This window comes from Corylus avellana, chromosome 8, assembly GCF_965113065.1.
Source record: "Corylus avellana chromosome 8, dhCorAvel1.hap1.2, whole genome shotgun sequence".
Classification (NCBI taxonomy): Eukaryota; Viridiplantae; Streptophyta; class Magnoliopsida; order Fagales; family Betulaceae; genus Corylus; species Corylus avellana.
Genome location: NC_142497.1, coordinates 15,134,558 through 15,151,624, shown reverse-complemented (window position 1 = coordinate 15,151,624; position 17,067 = coordinate 15,134,558). Strand labels below are relative to the sequence as shown.

Sequence of the window (17,067 nt, the reverse complement as noted above, 5' to 3'; positions counted from 1 at the left end):
TAGGAAATTTATTTCAAAACTTTCAAAATCTTGGAAGTTTGATCCAAGAAAAACCTCATCCCGCGGATTGGTCGGTTATCGATCCATTCTGGATTACAAGAAATTTCCATAGTCACTCAGACAAGGAAATTGGAGATAACTGTTGGGTCATGGATCGGCCATTACAAAGCCCAACACCTCTAGGCCCGGTCCAATGCGCAAGCCCACTGAAGACAGGCCAGACGGAGACATAGTCAGCCCAGTCAGAAGAAAGGCCCGCCCATCGGGGGCATAACAATCCTTCCACTTAGGGTACAATGGTCCTTCGGACAGTGTAGAGAACCCGTATTCACCAAAGAATGTGGATTTACCCAATGCCTAAACAAAGCATCCACATTCACCATAACGTGGCCCAGCGGTCAGCGTCAAACTGAGACAAGTGCACCTGAGGATTACTCGGGAGCCCATGTCTGACACAAATGTGGCCAAGCCATCCACTAACACACTCCATGATCTCATGATCATGGAGTAACCCGCAACCCACGATCCACTTCGCCTACATGGAACACGTGGATCCTCAGGAACGTAGGGCCGAGAACTCCGGGGCGACAACTGCTACCTGATGCCTACAAAAGGGAAGCTCGAATTCATTACTTGGTAATCACAATTCTCTTCCAAGCTCTCATTGCACTTATACACTCTCAAACATTTCACCAACTTAGGCATCGGAGCTATCTCCAACTGGCACACCCCCAACAGCTCTTATCCTACTCTTTTCTTCTTTTGCAGACCAATGATTCCTTGGACTTTGTGCCACATCACTCCTCTGAAAATTGTCATCAACAAATGCCATTTTTATCATGTATTTATTTTCACATGTAGTTAGTTACTTGGGTAAACCTTATAATGCTTTGCGCCTCTAAGATAACAAGTTGACAAACGTAGCCTTGACAAGTTGGGGGCGTTATATACTCCCTCGTTGTTGTCAGGGAACACTGTGACAAATGCCTACAACTCTGTTGGACTGTCGAGTCCCTGCTGCTGGTCTACTTTGAGTCTTGTTTGCTCCTCTAAATCCAAGAATATTTTCCTGCCACATAGTTAGTGTAAGCTGTCAATAAGTTTGATTCTTACTATTTAATAAAAGTCTCCAAAAAAAAATCTGAATCAATACCCACATTTCCTATAGTAGTATTGATTACTATAGCACCAACATCAATATTTACCATAGTTTGTTGGAATGAACATAGGCAACAAGTGCTCAGTAGATTATGTATAAAATAAAATTGCACAAAGATAGTGCAGGCCACCATCTCTTCTGCTCTTAGTGATGCACGACTACCAAGGAGATTATGGAGACCTTAAAGTCTTCTCTTCAATGATGAAGATGACCAACAGAGTGAGCTCTCAATCTTTTCTTAAAGTCTTGAAAAACTAGAAGCAAGAACACTAGAGAATTTTGCACTTAAAAAGTTCTCTTGCAATTGCTTGAGTTGTGTTGAGTTACTTGTGTTTTTGCCTTCACTAGAGAAAGCTATTTATACACTTTGGGTTCCTTTGGAAAGGTAAGAGGTCTATTCCCCCTAGAACAAGTAGGGAAAAAGGTAATCATAGTAGTATGTTACGGTCCTTACTAAATTAGGATTATGGTCCTCAAATCTCTATGTATCTTTTGGTGGTTTAATTTATTTAGACTTGTCTTTATTTTTAAGTTAGTATTTATTTCCATATAAGAGTCTTGATGATTCAGCCGTAGTTTTTATTCCAATAAGAGATGCTGACTCGGCCCTAACTCTCTTATGTAATATGTAATGAATCCTCTATTTATTTAAAGGCAGCTATGCTATGAACAAAGGCATGAAAATAATTAATCTCAAACCTGGTGTTTGAAAGGTTTAGGTTCCCTTAGAATTTAAGGCCTAGGTTCTCTTAGAACCTAATTTATCCCATTGCAAACTTAGGTTCGTAACAACTTGGTATCAGAGGCAACATTAATGGCTTCACCATCTTTCAATTTGGATCAAAGGCTTGATTGTTTAAAGGCAAAATTGGTAAAATTGAATTATCAGTGAATGGTGAGATTCGAGAGTCATTTGATGCACTTCTCTCCAAGATGGACAAGCTAGTCGCTTCTCAATCTCCACTGCCCTCAAAGCCACAAACAGTATTGTACCCACACTAATCTCCAAGCAAATCCAACCCGTTACAATCTAAAATCCTAGAACCCAAAACACGCCCAATAAGAGCTGAACCCAAAACATTGTTGCCATCAACATACAGAGAGAGTGAGAGACCGAGAGAGATGGGTTTGGAGGTCGTGGGAGATCTAGTCTTGCACTTAATTCCAACAAAGTTAGATCCCAGGCACCACAAGAGCAGCATGCAACACCAAGAAGCTTAGGTCTTCGGCTTTGCAGGAGTCCAGCTTGTCCAAATTATGTTCCCAAGATCTCAATCTCAAGCAGCCCCTTTATCCTTACAGTGAGGATGATATTACAAACATGCGGAAGAGAGGTACGGATTTTTTGAGAATGCAGATTGCACTCTATGGATGGCTTTTAAGAAGTATGGGCTTAGTGTGGAAGAACTGATATGGTTTAATAATGGTTGAGTTTCTTTCTTGTTTTCCAATTTTGACCTTGAGGACAAGGTCGAATTTAAGGCGGGAGGAATGTTACAGTCCTTACTGAATTAGGATACTATGTATCTTCTGATGGTTTATTTTATTTAGATTTGTCTTTATTTTTAAGTTAGTCTTTATTTTCATGTAAGAGTCTTGATGACTTAGCCCTAATTTATATTCCAATAAGAGCTACTGACTCAACCCTAACTCTCTTATGTAATATGTAATAAATCCTCTATTTAAATGAGGCTATGCTATGAATAAAGGCACGAAAAGAATTAATCTCAAACCTAGTGTTTGAAAGGTATAGGTTTTCTTAGAACCTAATTTATTCCGTTGTGAACTTAGGTTCGTAACATAGCACTAGAATTAGGTTGTGTAGCACATGCTTCTTAAACTGTACTTATGTGTGACACTTAAATCTCATCCCTAATGTTTTTTAGTCAAATTAAAGTCAATAAAGACAGTTACTTTAATTCACTACCTCTTATTCTTGAGTAACCAATTCAATCACTCGATCATTTTTTTTACTTTTTGAAGTTATCATTCACTATGTAGAGAAAATTTTTAGTAAATCATACTAAAACATTCGCACCTGATATTGAGACCGATCAATCATATTAAATATATCTTAAGGGAAATTTTATTATTTCTTTAATTAAATTAAAGGAACTAGATTCTTTTTTGGAGACGGAGTTCCCACAATGATATGTGCAATCAATCCAACACACCGAGAATTTTTACTGTAGAAGGTCTCACTTCTAAATGCATCAAAGTGACCTGCATTTCACATGTGACTTTGCAATTGTAATGTCCCCAAAATTGATTAATTAAAATAATCAACTCCAAGTATTACTCGTAATTTCTCCACACTACTTATGTTGTAATTAGCTGAGCTACTACATCCATAAAAACTATCAAAATAAATTGTAGCGAAAAGCGGAAATGAAAGAATTGATTTCAGACAGTTCTAAATATTTTTAAATACAATAATCACTAATATCAATTACCAACACAGAGATTTCCAAAACTAAAATTACAAGGTAAAATACTACCAACTATTCTAATCAAACCTGACTAAATAGATTATTTCGGTATCTTCATCGTAGTGGAATGCCACTTCCAAAAGTCCACAAAACCTACTAATTTGAAAAACATCCAAGAGTTCTATTGAAAATTAAATACGGAAGTCCACAACTTAATAATAAGTAATATAATAAGTATATGAAAAATTTGTTTCACAAACCTTCCAGAAAAATCATAGAGAATGACATGAATTTGAACAAATATGTATCGGAATTGACTTTGAGACTACGAATACAAAATGGTTTTAATGTTGAAGTGAGTAAATGTATTATTAAGGTCAATCCGCATTTTAATGCATAAATTATGCTAACTTGGAAATTATACGTACATAATAAGATTTTAGTAGTTATAACTTTATTTGTATAGTAAACTATTCTCGACAAGGTTAGTGCTGTCCTAAGATGAATTATTGTGAGTCACCAGGTTCACCAAATGGTTGCTGGATTGCTGCTGTTCAATCCGTAATTCACGGCAGAAAGTATTGTGTGGATATCTAATGGATTCAAGATTACGACGATTCAAATATGCATCGATCATTATCTAAACAAATGGGTTTGATTTTGAATTTTCTGTTTTGATCTTGGTCTTGTTTGAATTTGTAGCTGCTGAATCATTATCTTCTTGAGAGAGAGAGAGAGAGAGAGAGAGAGAGAGTTCTTTTAAGGACCCTTTTTCTTGGAAATTGGGCAAGCAACTTTTGGCTGCATTACAGAAACAAATAGAACAATTGAGTTCCTCACTGATCAAAAGGAACAGGAAGAACCAGTATCCCACCCTTTTATCTGTTTTATAAAACAAAAAAAACAAAGAAAAGAAAGAATAAATTGGTAACAAACAATTAAAAATTTTAGAATTTTGCACAGCGCAGTGGCAGACCTGTTCCGTGATCAACAACAACAACCTCAGTGACATTGTCACATCTAAGTACATCCTGCCCCAACTTGGTCCCAGCCGCCTTGAGTCCCTTGAGAGAAACTGGCTGATTGAAGAGGTTCAGCGACGGCAATCTCGACGCCGGAGGAAACTTCCCACCCGGCAACAGTCCCCGGAAGTCTTCCTTCAACAAGGGCACCTCAAAATCTGTCTTGTCGTGCCTAACAACGTTGTCCTTCGCACTAACATGAGCCCCCGGCTCCATATGGTTCGTGGAAAAGCTTGCCTGATTAGGAAAGTTGGGATACAGAGTAACGTAGCCTCTGAGATACATCATGTCAATCAGAAACTTCTTCCACGAAGCCTGCCACCCATTTGTTCTAGACTTGGGAATCTGAACTGGGTTTGCCTTGGCATCTTCAGTGAACCTCATGTTCATGTACACATAGAACTCTCTCCATTGCTTGGGGAAGAAAACAGAGCCCCAGCTGCAGGGCAATTGGTGGAGATAAGGCGTGTTTGGGTGGGTGTTCTTGAAAAACTCTGTGGGATTCCATTTGGGTCTTTCTTTGACAACCTCAACAATCCTAGGAGTGTAAAGGGAAATGGAAGAGAGCTCCGGGAGAGACACTTGTGGGTCGTACTGGTAGGCCAAGAGGGCGTATTTGATCCATAGATAGTAGTAGGGAGAGACTTCGATGTCGTCCTCAAGGAGGAGGCCGTAATCGTCGTCCGATGATGGGTACCAGCTCTCACTGACGGCTCGGATCAGCCCTCCTTGAATGATCCTCCGCCTCACGATTTTGGAGCCGTGAGGCCACTGGAATGAGTTTATATGTTTAATTGTTGCCTCGTCCACTTTGCTGTCCACGTTGAAGCTGATAGGGATATCGTCGCCGACATAGTAGGCATTGCTCAGAGATTTGAGAAGCCTTTTTAAAGAATGAACTCGATTTTGGGTGATAATGTTCACAGAGATCCTCATGCGGTTCCAATCTGCATGTAACAAAGTTGGTTACTTTATTAATTACATAATAATAATATATAATTGCTTCCTTTGATAATAATAATAATAATAATAATAATTGGGCTAACTTGGATTAGGTATTTGGAACCATAAGCCATTTTGTAATCATAACGTTAAAGTTTACAAATGTACAATATCAATATTTCATGTAATCAAATTGTTCCTATTAAAAAAAAAAAAAAAAAAGGAAATTTCTAGTGACTTACGGCCAGCCGTCAGCAGGTTTTTTTTTTTTTTTGGTTAAAAAATGGAAGCATTTTAACAAACAAAATGGGTGAAATTAAAAGGAATTGAAACATATTAACATTACAAATTCTTAAACTTCAAAGTCAGGATTGTAAAATGCTTATACTTCTTGAGGGAATTTAAATCATCTCTAGTTCAAATCATTTGAACCGGAGGAGAGCCTGCCCTTTCAAGTACCTTCCCCCACCTTATGGTGTGTCTGGAAAATGACTTGAAAAATGAAGTGAATTGGAACGGTAACATATTTGATTGATGTGAAAAAAAAAAAAAAAAATGAAGTAAGAATATTTTGTATGAAAACATGAAAAAATTTGTTAAATTTGTTTTATAGTGATTTTTTTATTTGAGAAGTAATAAAAAGTAATTGATGTAATGTAAAAAGTAAAAATGTTAAAATTGATTTTGAGAGGAATAGTTGGATTTTTTTTTGGAATGCTTTGGCAAACACGCACAGTGTAAGGACCGGCTCCCCTTCGGTTCAAATATTCTGGTCTTTTTGGTGGAGGTGTAAGTGAAGTTTAAAAAAAATAAAATTCAAAAAATTCAAAAATAAAAAATAAAATAAAATAAAATAAACATTGATCGAAGAAGAGAAAGGTGGGATTAATTAATCTTACTTGGCAAGGCTGTTGATCGTAGATCAGCCATCCAAAGAACCTTTGAAACGGAGGGTCTTGGTAAAAGAACAAGAGTTGTCCCATTGGAATTAGTTTCCGTTGCCATCTTCAAAGCTTTCTTCACATTAGGATCAATGTCGGCCACTGTGATCACCACGCTGGGATTATGAATTCTGATCAAACCCTTCACGCTAGAGTAGACTGCATTCAGCAGCGGCACCTCCGACTTGGAAATTCCAGACACAGCTCCGACGGCCATATCAAATATCTTAAACCTCCGTTCTTTGCACACCAACTTGGGCCACTTGAGAGCGGTTGCAGCGTCTTCGCAACCGCAGAAGTCGCCTCCGGAGACCGCGATGTAGGCCTTTTTCCCGACGGTGGACCGGAACTTTTCGAGAAGGGGGGCGAGGGCTTTGACCTCGTCGATAGAGTGGGCGTAGAAGAGGGCGTCGATTTTTTGAGGATGCATTGCAGCCCACTGGGTGATATAGCCAGTAGAAAGAGCTTTCCACCATTGGTCGTCTCGTACTTGAACGATGTCTTTGAAGATTACAGTGGTTTCGGAGACATAAGCAAGCCGGTGTTCACTGTCGCCCCATGTTTCCTTGTCGTGCGGGTCAACTGGAACAACAAACGAGCCAGCATTTCTGTACTTTTGAAGTGTATAGCTGCTCATAATTCATTTAATAGAAGAAGAAGAAGATTAGAACCGTGAGAAAGACTATATGTCAATATTTAATTAAAAATTGTGACAAAGATTACTAACAAAAATGGATCCAAATCTGACAACCTACTATAGTTTTTTTTTAAACGACTGAAAACCCTTCCAAGGCAGAGTCATGTATCCATTCTTATCGGGCAAGCAAGCTTCAAAATCTTGCAAAGATCAGGTAGCTAGGACTCCGGTTTCACCAATAATCGTAGCTCCAAAAATCTGACAACCTTATATAGTTTTAATTTTGTTTTTTAATTTTAATTTTAATGATGGGAACTTTTCAAGTGGGATGGTGTATCAACCTCTTATCGAATAAATTTTGGACCCGTGCAAACCGCTCCCTTATGCAAATCTGGTAAGACTTCGATTTCACCAACGATTGTAACCCCAAAATCTTATTTGTAATGAAGAATATTCGAACCTTAGATATGATTAAAATGTGAATAAAATCAATACTCTTACAACTTGAGCAGACCCTTGGAGTTTACCCTATATATATTTTCACTATTGTAGCTGTTATTCTATGGCTTTCTTCAACTGAGTTTTGCATGTATCGGGGTTAGTTTGACTATATTATATAGCTTTTCTAAATAAATTGAGAAGTGCTAGTGGCAGGGTATATTAATTATTATGTTAATATCTTGCACTTTTCCTTTACGAAGTTCATTTTTTTAAAAAAAGAACATAATAATAATGCCAAAAGTTGACTATGCCAGAAATGAAAGAAGGCACGATTAAGATTCGAATCTAAAATACTGTAAGTGCCTAACAGTAGTACTTCCAATGCTTTTTCCCAGTCGATTTTCAACTTAATCTTCACTGAGAGATCAAGTTAGTTGCCCAATCATATTACAAGAAGAAAAAAAAAATAGCATCATCCATCTAACGTGCTACCATCACCTTCTGCTATCGATGACCTAAATAATTAACTAGATAATCAAATATTAAGTGAGACTGACAAATTCATTTCTAAAAATTAGTTGAAATTATAACTTAGTTATTGTAACTTTGTTATGGTAGTGTTAGAGAAAATGAGACATACAATAATCTTACATTCAAGCCATAAATTTAATTAAAGAGATAAAGATCGGGAAGAAAATGCCAAAATAAATAAACAAACAAGTAAAGAAAAAAAATTAATTTTCATTAAAAAATATAAGATATAAGTACATTTTAATTAGGAAGGTAACATGAAGATTTTTTTTTAAAAAAAAAATCATTATAGACTTATAAAATTAAAAATTTCCGTTATAGACTTATAAAATTTATAAAAATACAATTATGTCCTTTAATTATGCCATGGGTCACGCCAGACTCCAGCACCGGCAAGCTATAAAGCCTTATTATTTTCACTTTCTTTTTTATTTTTTCTGAAATTTTTATTGTATAAAGGAAGTATTTTTGCCAGTTTTGCTAACTCAAAGCAGCTCATAGATAAAAAGCTTACATCGATTGCAACTTTTTAAAGTTTTAGAATGACATTACAAATCACTTGGTAAATTAGAGGGAATAAGTGATTCACAATTAAATCTACTTCAATTTGAGTTCATTTAAGATTAATCACTCGCTGTGATATTGATGTATCTCCATAATGTATATATATATATATAGCAAGTAAGTATATTTTTCATGCAATTAAAATATATAAATAAGGTCATCCATATTTTAGCATATATAAGAGATTAATGTAAACATAAGAAGTTTAAATTGGTGAAAGAACGTAATTCTTGTGGCCGAGGGCAAATTTGTACTTCTAGCTCTTGTTGGAGGGAGATTGAATGGAAATTCAATGTAAAAAAAAAAAAAAATAAATAAATAAATATCAAAGTACTAGAAAATACCAATCAAGGTTCATGATTCTGACTAAATAAAAATAAAAAATAAAAAGAAGAAAGAAAAAAGACATACCTAAGGTGAAGATCTTCGCCGGTGGCAAAGGTGAAGGGGGTCTCAGTGAAAAGCGTCTTGACAAGCTCGGCCGACAAGAACCAAGAGCTGGAAAGAAAGTCCACCTGGACAATTTTATCAACCGTGATATCATAAGCCGGGTCGGGCAAATAAAGGCCCGCCTCCTTGGACCGAAACTTTCTGTAGCTCGGAAATGTGAAGTCCTTCTGCCTGAACGGCAAAATCCTCCCGATACTGCCCAAAACGGCGTTCTCGTACTTGGCCGTCCCGGCCACATGCGACAAAATCTGTAGCATTTTCCTTCCCGGAATCATGTCGTCGTCGAGGATATACACAAGATCCGCCTCCGTCTGCAAAGCCATTTGGAATCTTCCATAGTACTTGAAATCATAGCTTGAACTTATGAAGCTGATTCTCGAATCATTATAGCTATCCACAATTCTCTTCAAGGAAACCTCATTCGGGCTCCCAAATGAAAGCACCCAAACATGGTGGAAAGGAAGCGTCTGTTGAAGCAAAGAATCAAGCTGGGCGCAGAGCGTTTTCCGTTTGAAATGGTTCAAGATGACCGTGACTTTCGCCCTTTTGGGGCCTCGCAAATCCCACTTGGACTTCATTGCCAATAGCTCAGCAAGAGTTTCTGTGCCGGCGCTCTTGCTCTGGAATCCCAATACTTCACTGTAAAGCTCTCTCTTCAGCTTGATCATTTGCGCGTCATTTGACTTCTTCTGCGTGAAATCTATCTTCTCATGCTCGCATACTTCCGACGGACTCACAATCGGTTGAACAAAATCGAGAGCAGAGGATTCTTGGTACCGACCGACAACGTGCGGGATAACAATGAAATTCTTCCATTGTTGCGCGATTCGGGTGGCCCATGTAAAATCTGGTTTGGTCCGCAAATCTATTGAAGGGCTCATGTAATACAACAGGAATGTTGCGTACAATGCGAAGGCGAATTGGAGACAAGTGAGCGCTGTGACAAGCCGAGAAGAGCCACCCTTCTGAGCTTTCATCCTCGCCTTTCCGCCGACATAATCACTGAGCATCCCTTCCAAGTAATCCCCATTTTTCATCGCCTGATTTCCCATTTCTTAGGTTCGTGCCAAACCTACAAAAAACACAGTTTCAAAGCAAATATATTTCAGTCAAACGAAGAAGAGGAAATTCGTATACCACATATATGAGCTTCACACTGACCAATACGAGGAACCCAAATCAGCAAAAGATCAAACGGTTGAAGAAGAGTTTGAGAAGTTCACAATGAGGAAGATGAAGAGGAAGAGCAATGGATCGTGTGCGTTTATATATATATAGAAAAATAGTGGGAAAAAGGTATGAAAAGTGAAAGGGAAGCAGCACCCCATGAGAAATGCATCAAAGGTCACATGGGCAAAACGCTTATATTAACGAGTTTTGAGTAAAATATTTGAGGGAGATGTCAACAAACGCGTTACCTTCACTTGTTAACTCACAATTTAAAAGCCGGCTTTGCTGCCGCGGAAAATGGCTACCCCTGCGTTTCTGGCACAGCGCGCATTGCACCCCACATTCTGACTATTCAAATTTTTATTAGGACAAATTTCACTTATTCCTAGCTATATTATTAAACAATTTTTAATATCTTCCTAAACTTTAAAAATTCGCCCTGCAAAATTCTGTTATGTGAGTCCCTTCCAATCGGAAATTCTGAAACAAAAATAAGAAAATACACTTTTATTATAGAAAAAAAAATTCATAGTACGTTGTATTTTTAGAATTTTTTTTTTTTTTAACAAACTGTTTCATAGAGAAAGAACAAACAAACAAAAGCCCTCGCTAAGAGGGAAGAGAAGGAGGAGGATCTTTGCTACTACAAATGAGGATGGAGAGAGGGGTGAGAAAAAGGTGGAAATGCAGTTGAGATAACTCTTGTTGCATCCCAATATACTACATGAGGGCGCAAAAGTTTGCATTTTTTAACCTCCCAAAGAAAGGAGGCTGGGAGAAGGGAAATAGTGTCTGAAATTAAATGCTCAATATGCCAATCTACAACATTGGAAGGATGCTGTAGATCTAAGAGCTAAAACTACAATCAAAGAGTCTCCTTCTATAGTGAATTTTTCTAGTTGTAAAGAGGTTGCGAGAGAAGCAGCTAGTAGAGCTGCTACATACTAGCCATTTAAGTTAATAAAAATATTAAATAATAAGAGGTAATTTTTTTAAGATAAATAATAAGAGGTAATTGAAAGGGGTTAAAGGCTAAAAGTTTAGAATTTTAAACTGTAAATTTTTAAAATTTAAGAGGACATTAAAAATTACTTAGTACCTCATAAAATAAAGTAAAGTTTCGTAAAATTTACTATAGCCGGGAACCAAAGGAGGGCCCAAACTCTGAAACTCACATATTCCATATAATCTTATTCCTTTCCATCAAATAAGCTATCTAAAACCCCAAATCCCCAAAATTAAGTAAAGGAAAACATTGCCCCCCAAAAAATAATAATAATAAATTAAAACTATATATATTCCGCAGTTTATATAATTAAAATTTGTCAAACCCGAATCCCAAGAACAAGAGTGTCTACCCAGGAAAGTCCAATACAACAAGAAGCAATATTTATAAAAAAAAATGAAACAAAAAAAGAAAAAGAAACAGACAAATGAACTAAGTAGACAACGGTATCGTACTCACTATCTTGTTTAGAAAGAAAATGATCAACCAAATAAGCTGTTTCGCCTTTTCTTCTTCAGCAAATTAAGCTTAAATTAAAGCTAAACCTCAAATTCACACCACCATCAACATTAGTATCAACGACGAGAGGCCACGTAGAGTTTGCAGAGAAGGGAAGCATTTGGGCATAAAGATTGAGTACAAAAAACTTATAAATACACTGCCAATCAAAGTACAAGATTGGTAAAGTTTGACTTTTTTGTAATGCCTTTCTGCCAAACTTGTGCGAGTTGAAAGCAAGAAGAACGTAGGCTGAATTTTCTTGCAGAAGGGGCAATTCAAAGGGTTTGGTAGCTTATTTCAGAAAATGGAATATGAATATATGAAATAATGAAAATACTTCTTTTTTCTTTTTTTTTTTTTCAATTGGTCAAGTCTTTATTTGTCAGGTGGGTTTCCATAAGGTGAAGAATACAGAGAAAATGTGTTTGGAATGGTGATTGGGAGACAGCAAGGAGGTAGGTTGGTGTTAATTGAAAAATTGTGGGTTTAATTTGAAGAAAGTTATAAGTTCGGCAAATAAATCCCGAACTATTTAGTGGGTGTATGCCAAGATTTTTATCTAGAGAATTCTAAAATAAAACATAAAAAGTGAACTTTTTAACTATTTATTTATTTATGATAAAATTTGGGGCAAAGTCTACTTTTCCCCCACAAACTACTACTTCAACGACAATTTACCCCTCAAACTATCAATTTTGACAATTTACTTCACAAACTACCAAAATAATGACAATGTAACCATAATTTTAAAAAAATAACGAAATTACCCTTACTAAAATGAAAAGAAAAATACTAAAATTGATTTTTTTTTTTCAAATTTTCAAGAGTATTTTTGTCTTATTGAAAATTTTACAGGGGTAATTTCATCATTTTACTAGTATTGGGGAGTACATTATCATTGTTTTGTTAGTTTGTGGGGTAAATTGTCATTGGGGTGGTAGTTTGATGGGGTTAAGTGGACTTTACCCTAAAATTTATAAGTCTTTATATAGAAGTATATGTTTTATAATACTATTCATATACCAAAAAATAAACTCAAATGTACAAAAAGAAAGGAAAACTATGAAGAGAAATTATACTAAAAGGTCAAATTTAATTAAGAAGTGTATAAAAGAATAAAAATAAGAAACTCAAGTTTAAGGAACAAAAAAATTGCTTGAAACCAAAAATCAAGCAAATGTATACATTTACAAAAAGAAAAGAAAAAATTAATTAATTACTCATTTTCACAGAAAATCTGTTCTTTATTTTTTTCGTTTCAATTTATTAGCAAATGTAAAATGTAGAAAAAGATGTAGTAAATTTTTTTTTTTAATTATTCATTTTCTACAAAAAAAAAAAAGAAAAAAGAAAAAGTGTTGAGAATTAAAATTTACACATATGAAGAGGTTGACCTTTTTGGTATGTGATACGATTATTCCATTCTGCGCTCTTGCAGGGCCTTGTCTTTTTTCTTTTTCTTTTTTTGACTGCAACAGTTTGAATTTATCTTTAGCCATGATGAAATTGAAATCAGTTCAACGAAAGAGAAATAATGCGAGAAAGTTGGATGTATCTTTTGTTGCAAATTTACCAAATGTGTTGGCGTTGACTTTTAATATTAAAGGTTAGGATTGCTCAGGAAAAAAAGAAGGAACTGTTTGGGTTGAGAATTTTCTTGGGAACTACCACAGGAAAGTCACGAAAAAGCCCACTCATTGAGCAGCAACTGCCGTTGATTGTATTCACACAACATAATGAATTAGCATTTTGTAGCCGTAATGAATTTAAAGACTGAATAATATAAAGATTAAAAACCCAAGTGCAGACTATTACAAATTAAATAATAAATTTTTAGTAAGATTGAGGTGGATTCACATGAAACGGTAGATACTAAAATGAAAATTTTATTATTGTGTTGAAAAGTAAAATGACTTGGTTGTTGTTTTTCTACTAAAAAATGGGGCAATTGAGTAAAATTGTAATACCCCGATAAATGATTACTTATTAAAGGGAAAAAAAATTTCTTAACCGGCTAATAATTCCTTAAAACAAAGCCATAAAACACGTGGCCTAAACCTTCTTTGATTAACCCAAGCCCTTAAAGCCTTTTAGCAAGCAAAAGCCCAAAATACCCTCACTGGGCGAGCACTCGCCCAGGGGACCACACGAGCGCTCGCATAAACAATACAATACCTATTGTGCAATATCTAATCGTACATCTAAGCATTTTTTTACCTTTTGTGAACAGTACACGAGTGCTCGCTACTACAGTACGCGAGCACTTGTTGACCAATTTTCAGACTCTTGGACAACACCTAAATCACACGCTTAAAAAAGTATTTTTAACCCGTAGTGAATAGTAGAGGAGCGCTCGACCTAATAGTACACGAGCGCTTGCACCTTTCCAGAAATTCTCCTGCGAAGCTCATCGCTTTTCTACTCTATAAATACCCCAATTCCCATGCCCTTTGCCACCCATTCTACCCTTTGAGCCCTAGAGAAACCCTGCTGGGTTGATTTTTGAGAGTTTGTGAGGTTTGTGACTGTTCTTAGAGAATGAGGAAGTGTGGAGCTCTAGCTATCTTCTAAGGTGACTTATTAATCATTCTTTCATGCTTTTCTAATTGTTGTTATTACTCTCTTAATGTTACAAGTTTTAAAAATGCCATAATAAGTTCTTGTACCATTTTCTTGTAAAACCAAGAATGATTTTGAAAGGTTTTCAACCCACCCTTATTCTCTTTAAATGTTGCATGATAATATGTTTTGCACTTGGATGCTCCAATTTCTTAACAAAACCAAGAATGTTTTCAAAAGGCTTTTAAACACCTCTTTGATTATTTGTGTTTTATTTTCTTGTGATATGTGTGTTTGTTTTGAGCCTAGGAAAGAAAATATCAACCCATAGCCTTGGATAGAAGCCTAAAACCCATTTTAGGGGCATCTGGCCAAACCCTAGGTCCTTGGCCGAACGCTCACCCTAGGGAGCGAGCGCTCTACCAGAAAGCTGGTTACACGCCCCTTAGCCCCGTAAATGTTTACAAAAGTTTTACTAGCCCTTTTCGTTAGATGGAACCTCGTAGAGTTCTCAAATACTGCTTATAACGATGAGTAATGTTTCGTTATAGTAGAGAATCGTGATGTCGGAAGACTTGAGCGAGCGAATGAAGTAAATAAACATTTACAAACACTTTCCTTAAAAACGTGGGATATGTCAGCTGACTGACCACGCTTATGATATGATCATGTCTATATTTTTGAAATAACTTGGTAAATGCTTTAATAACCAGTTGATAAGATGTATTGTATGACATGGTACACCGGTACATGCAGAGTAATGACCATGAGCTTACTATATAAATTTAATTCTATGGTCAAATGTGTGTATTGTTATATGGGGCCTTGGATCCAATGGTTATTTGTGACCGGCACAGCTATTGTGTAATGGTTGGTCACTACAGAACATACATCATTAGTAGCGTGCGCCATCCGAGGTCGGACTTGGTCGAGCTGCTAGTAATGGACGGTAGCATACAATGGTTGGGATACTGGTATTATATTATAGGTTCCTTGAGACAGCTCCAACTTTGTTCACTATGTGTAATATCTCGGGTAGACCATATATGATAGTTACGACCTATAAAACATTAGTTTTCTGCATTACAATACTTAGGCAATTGCCTGTGGGAGTACACTATCCTTTATTAAACCGAACGATATTTTCCTGATGTATTAACGGAGACAACACCTCATTTCCAATGTTTACTAAAAGATGCATGTTTATTTCTGCTTAATAATAATAAGCTCATGTCATGCCCAATTGTGAGGTTTACTTACTAAGTTGTTAGACTTACGCGGTTATTACTCTTTTAGGGAGTTCGTTCCTAGAACCAAAGAGTGGTATGGTTGTCACTACAGACTTTGTTTTAAGATCTTCAGACTGTTATCAGGTTTGCCTTATATTATCGTAGTTGCTCTATGTCTTTAAATTAAGGATTATACTTATACCATAATGATTTATAGATTTCTTAGATTTATTTCACCTTCCTATGTATTAACTCTGATAATGCCTAGAGGGGCGGTTCCCTATTTAGCCACCAATTGGTTAAACTTGGGTAATTGCCAGTAGCCTTGCCAGGCTGGCCAAGGTCAATTTTAAGGGCGTTACAGAAATATAAAGTAAAATTAAATTAATTAAACTGGAGTTAAAGAAACATAATTGGAAAATACTAGGGGTTCAAAGATCCACCTAACATTCTTTTACATATTCTGGAGATATGTAGTTTTAACTCTATTAGGTAGAAATCAACTATCATAATCGAAAGATTGAGCAATCAAGCACTAATTAAGTGAAAAATAAATTGAACATGGGTTAATTGAGAATTTGATTTCAATAACATGTTACAAAATAAATTAAGCATTCAATATATTTTCGAATCATAACAAGAATTTGATATAAACAAAAATCATAATGAATTAAAATAATTTTGTCAATATGAAATTTCTATTAAATTAAAATCATCTTCAACATTCAATCATTAATCCATAAGTCCATAAAGTACGAACAAAATCATCCCAAGAACACATACTAAAGATATTAAGCTTCACGCATGGTACTATCTAGAAAATTAACTAGATACTCATAATCATGAGAACAAAATTTATAATCAAAGTACTAATTAACAACAAACCCTTATCAAATAAGGAAAAGAAATTGAAAATAACAAAGAACGAGGAGATTTTGTGTAAATGTAAAACTTCCTCTATTTCCTTCCTTGGCTTGCTTTTAATTCTTCTTGTACGCTGGTTCACGTTAGTCTCATGTTTTTCTCTCTCTTTTTTTTTTTTTTGAAAACTCTTGCTTTTCTCTTTCTTCTCACGTTAAAGACCCAACATATATAGCAATATTTAGAAAAACAAGTTGTCTTCCCGTTTTGCCTCACGCTCAGCCCGAAGGAATCAATTAGTGCTATAATCGAGCCGAATCAAGCTGAGCTTTAGGATATCAAGACTGACTCGTTTACTAGGATGCTTATTTGAATCGAGCTATGAAATGCATCTGTTCAAGCTCGGCTCATCTCGTGCGAACTCGACCTCGAGATAAGTTGTTAAATTCTTTAATGTATGATTCGAGCAGAATTCAAGCCCGAAATTTGTAACAACCTCTAGAAATATGTCTATAGTATAAATATATAATACGTAACTATATAAGACATATTATACAATATAGAATATAACTATATACAATCTATAGGTAGCAAATTAATAATATGTTATTATATATAACTAGAT

General features: G+C 35.8%; 1 protein-coding gene across 1 annotated transcript; it reads right to left on the bottom strand.

Moving 5' to 3' along the window:
- Positions 1 to 4,535: 4,535 nt before the first annotated feature.
- LOC132164726 (glycosyltransferase family protein 2) lies at positions 4,536 to 10,345 on the bottom strand. The gene is made up of 4 exons (XM_059575281.2): positions 10,278 to 10,345; positions 9,078 to 10,188; positions 6,452 to 7,122; positions 4,536 to 5,557 (listed from the first exon to the last, which is right to left on the bottom strand). Exons 2-4 carry the CDS (start codon positions 10,166 to 10,168, stop codon positions 4,536 to 4,538), a joined length of 2,784 nt encoding a protein of 927 aa, XP_059431264.2. The 5' UTR covers positions 10,169 to 10,188; positions 10,278 to 10,345.
- Positions 10,346 to 17,067: the final 6,722 nt, after the last annotated feature.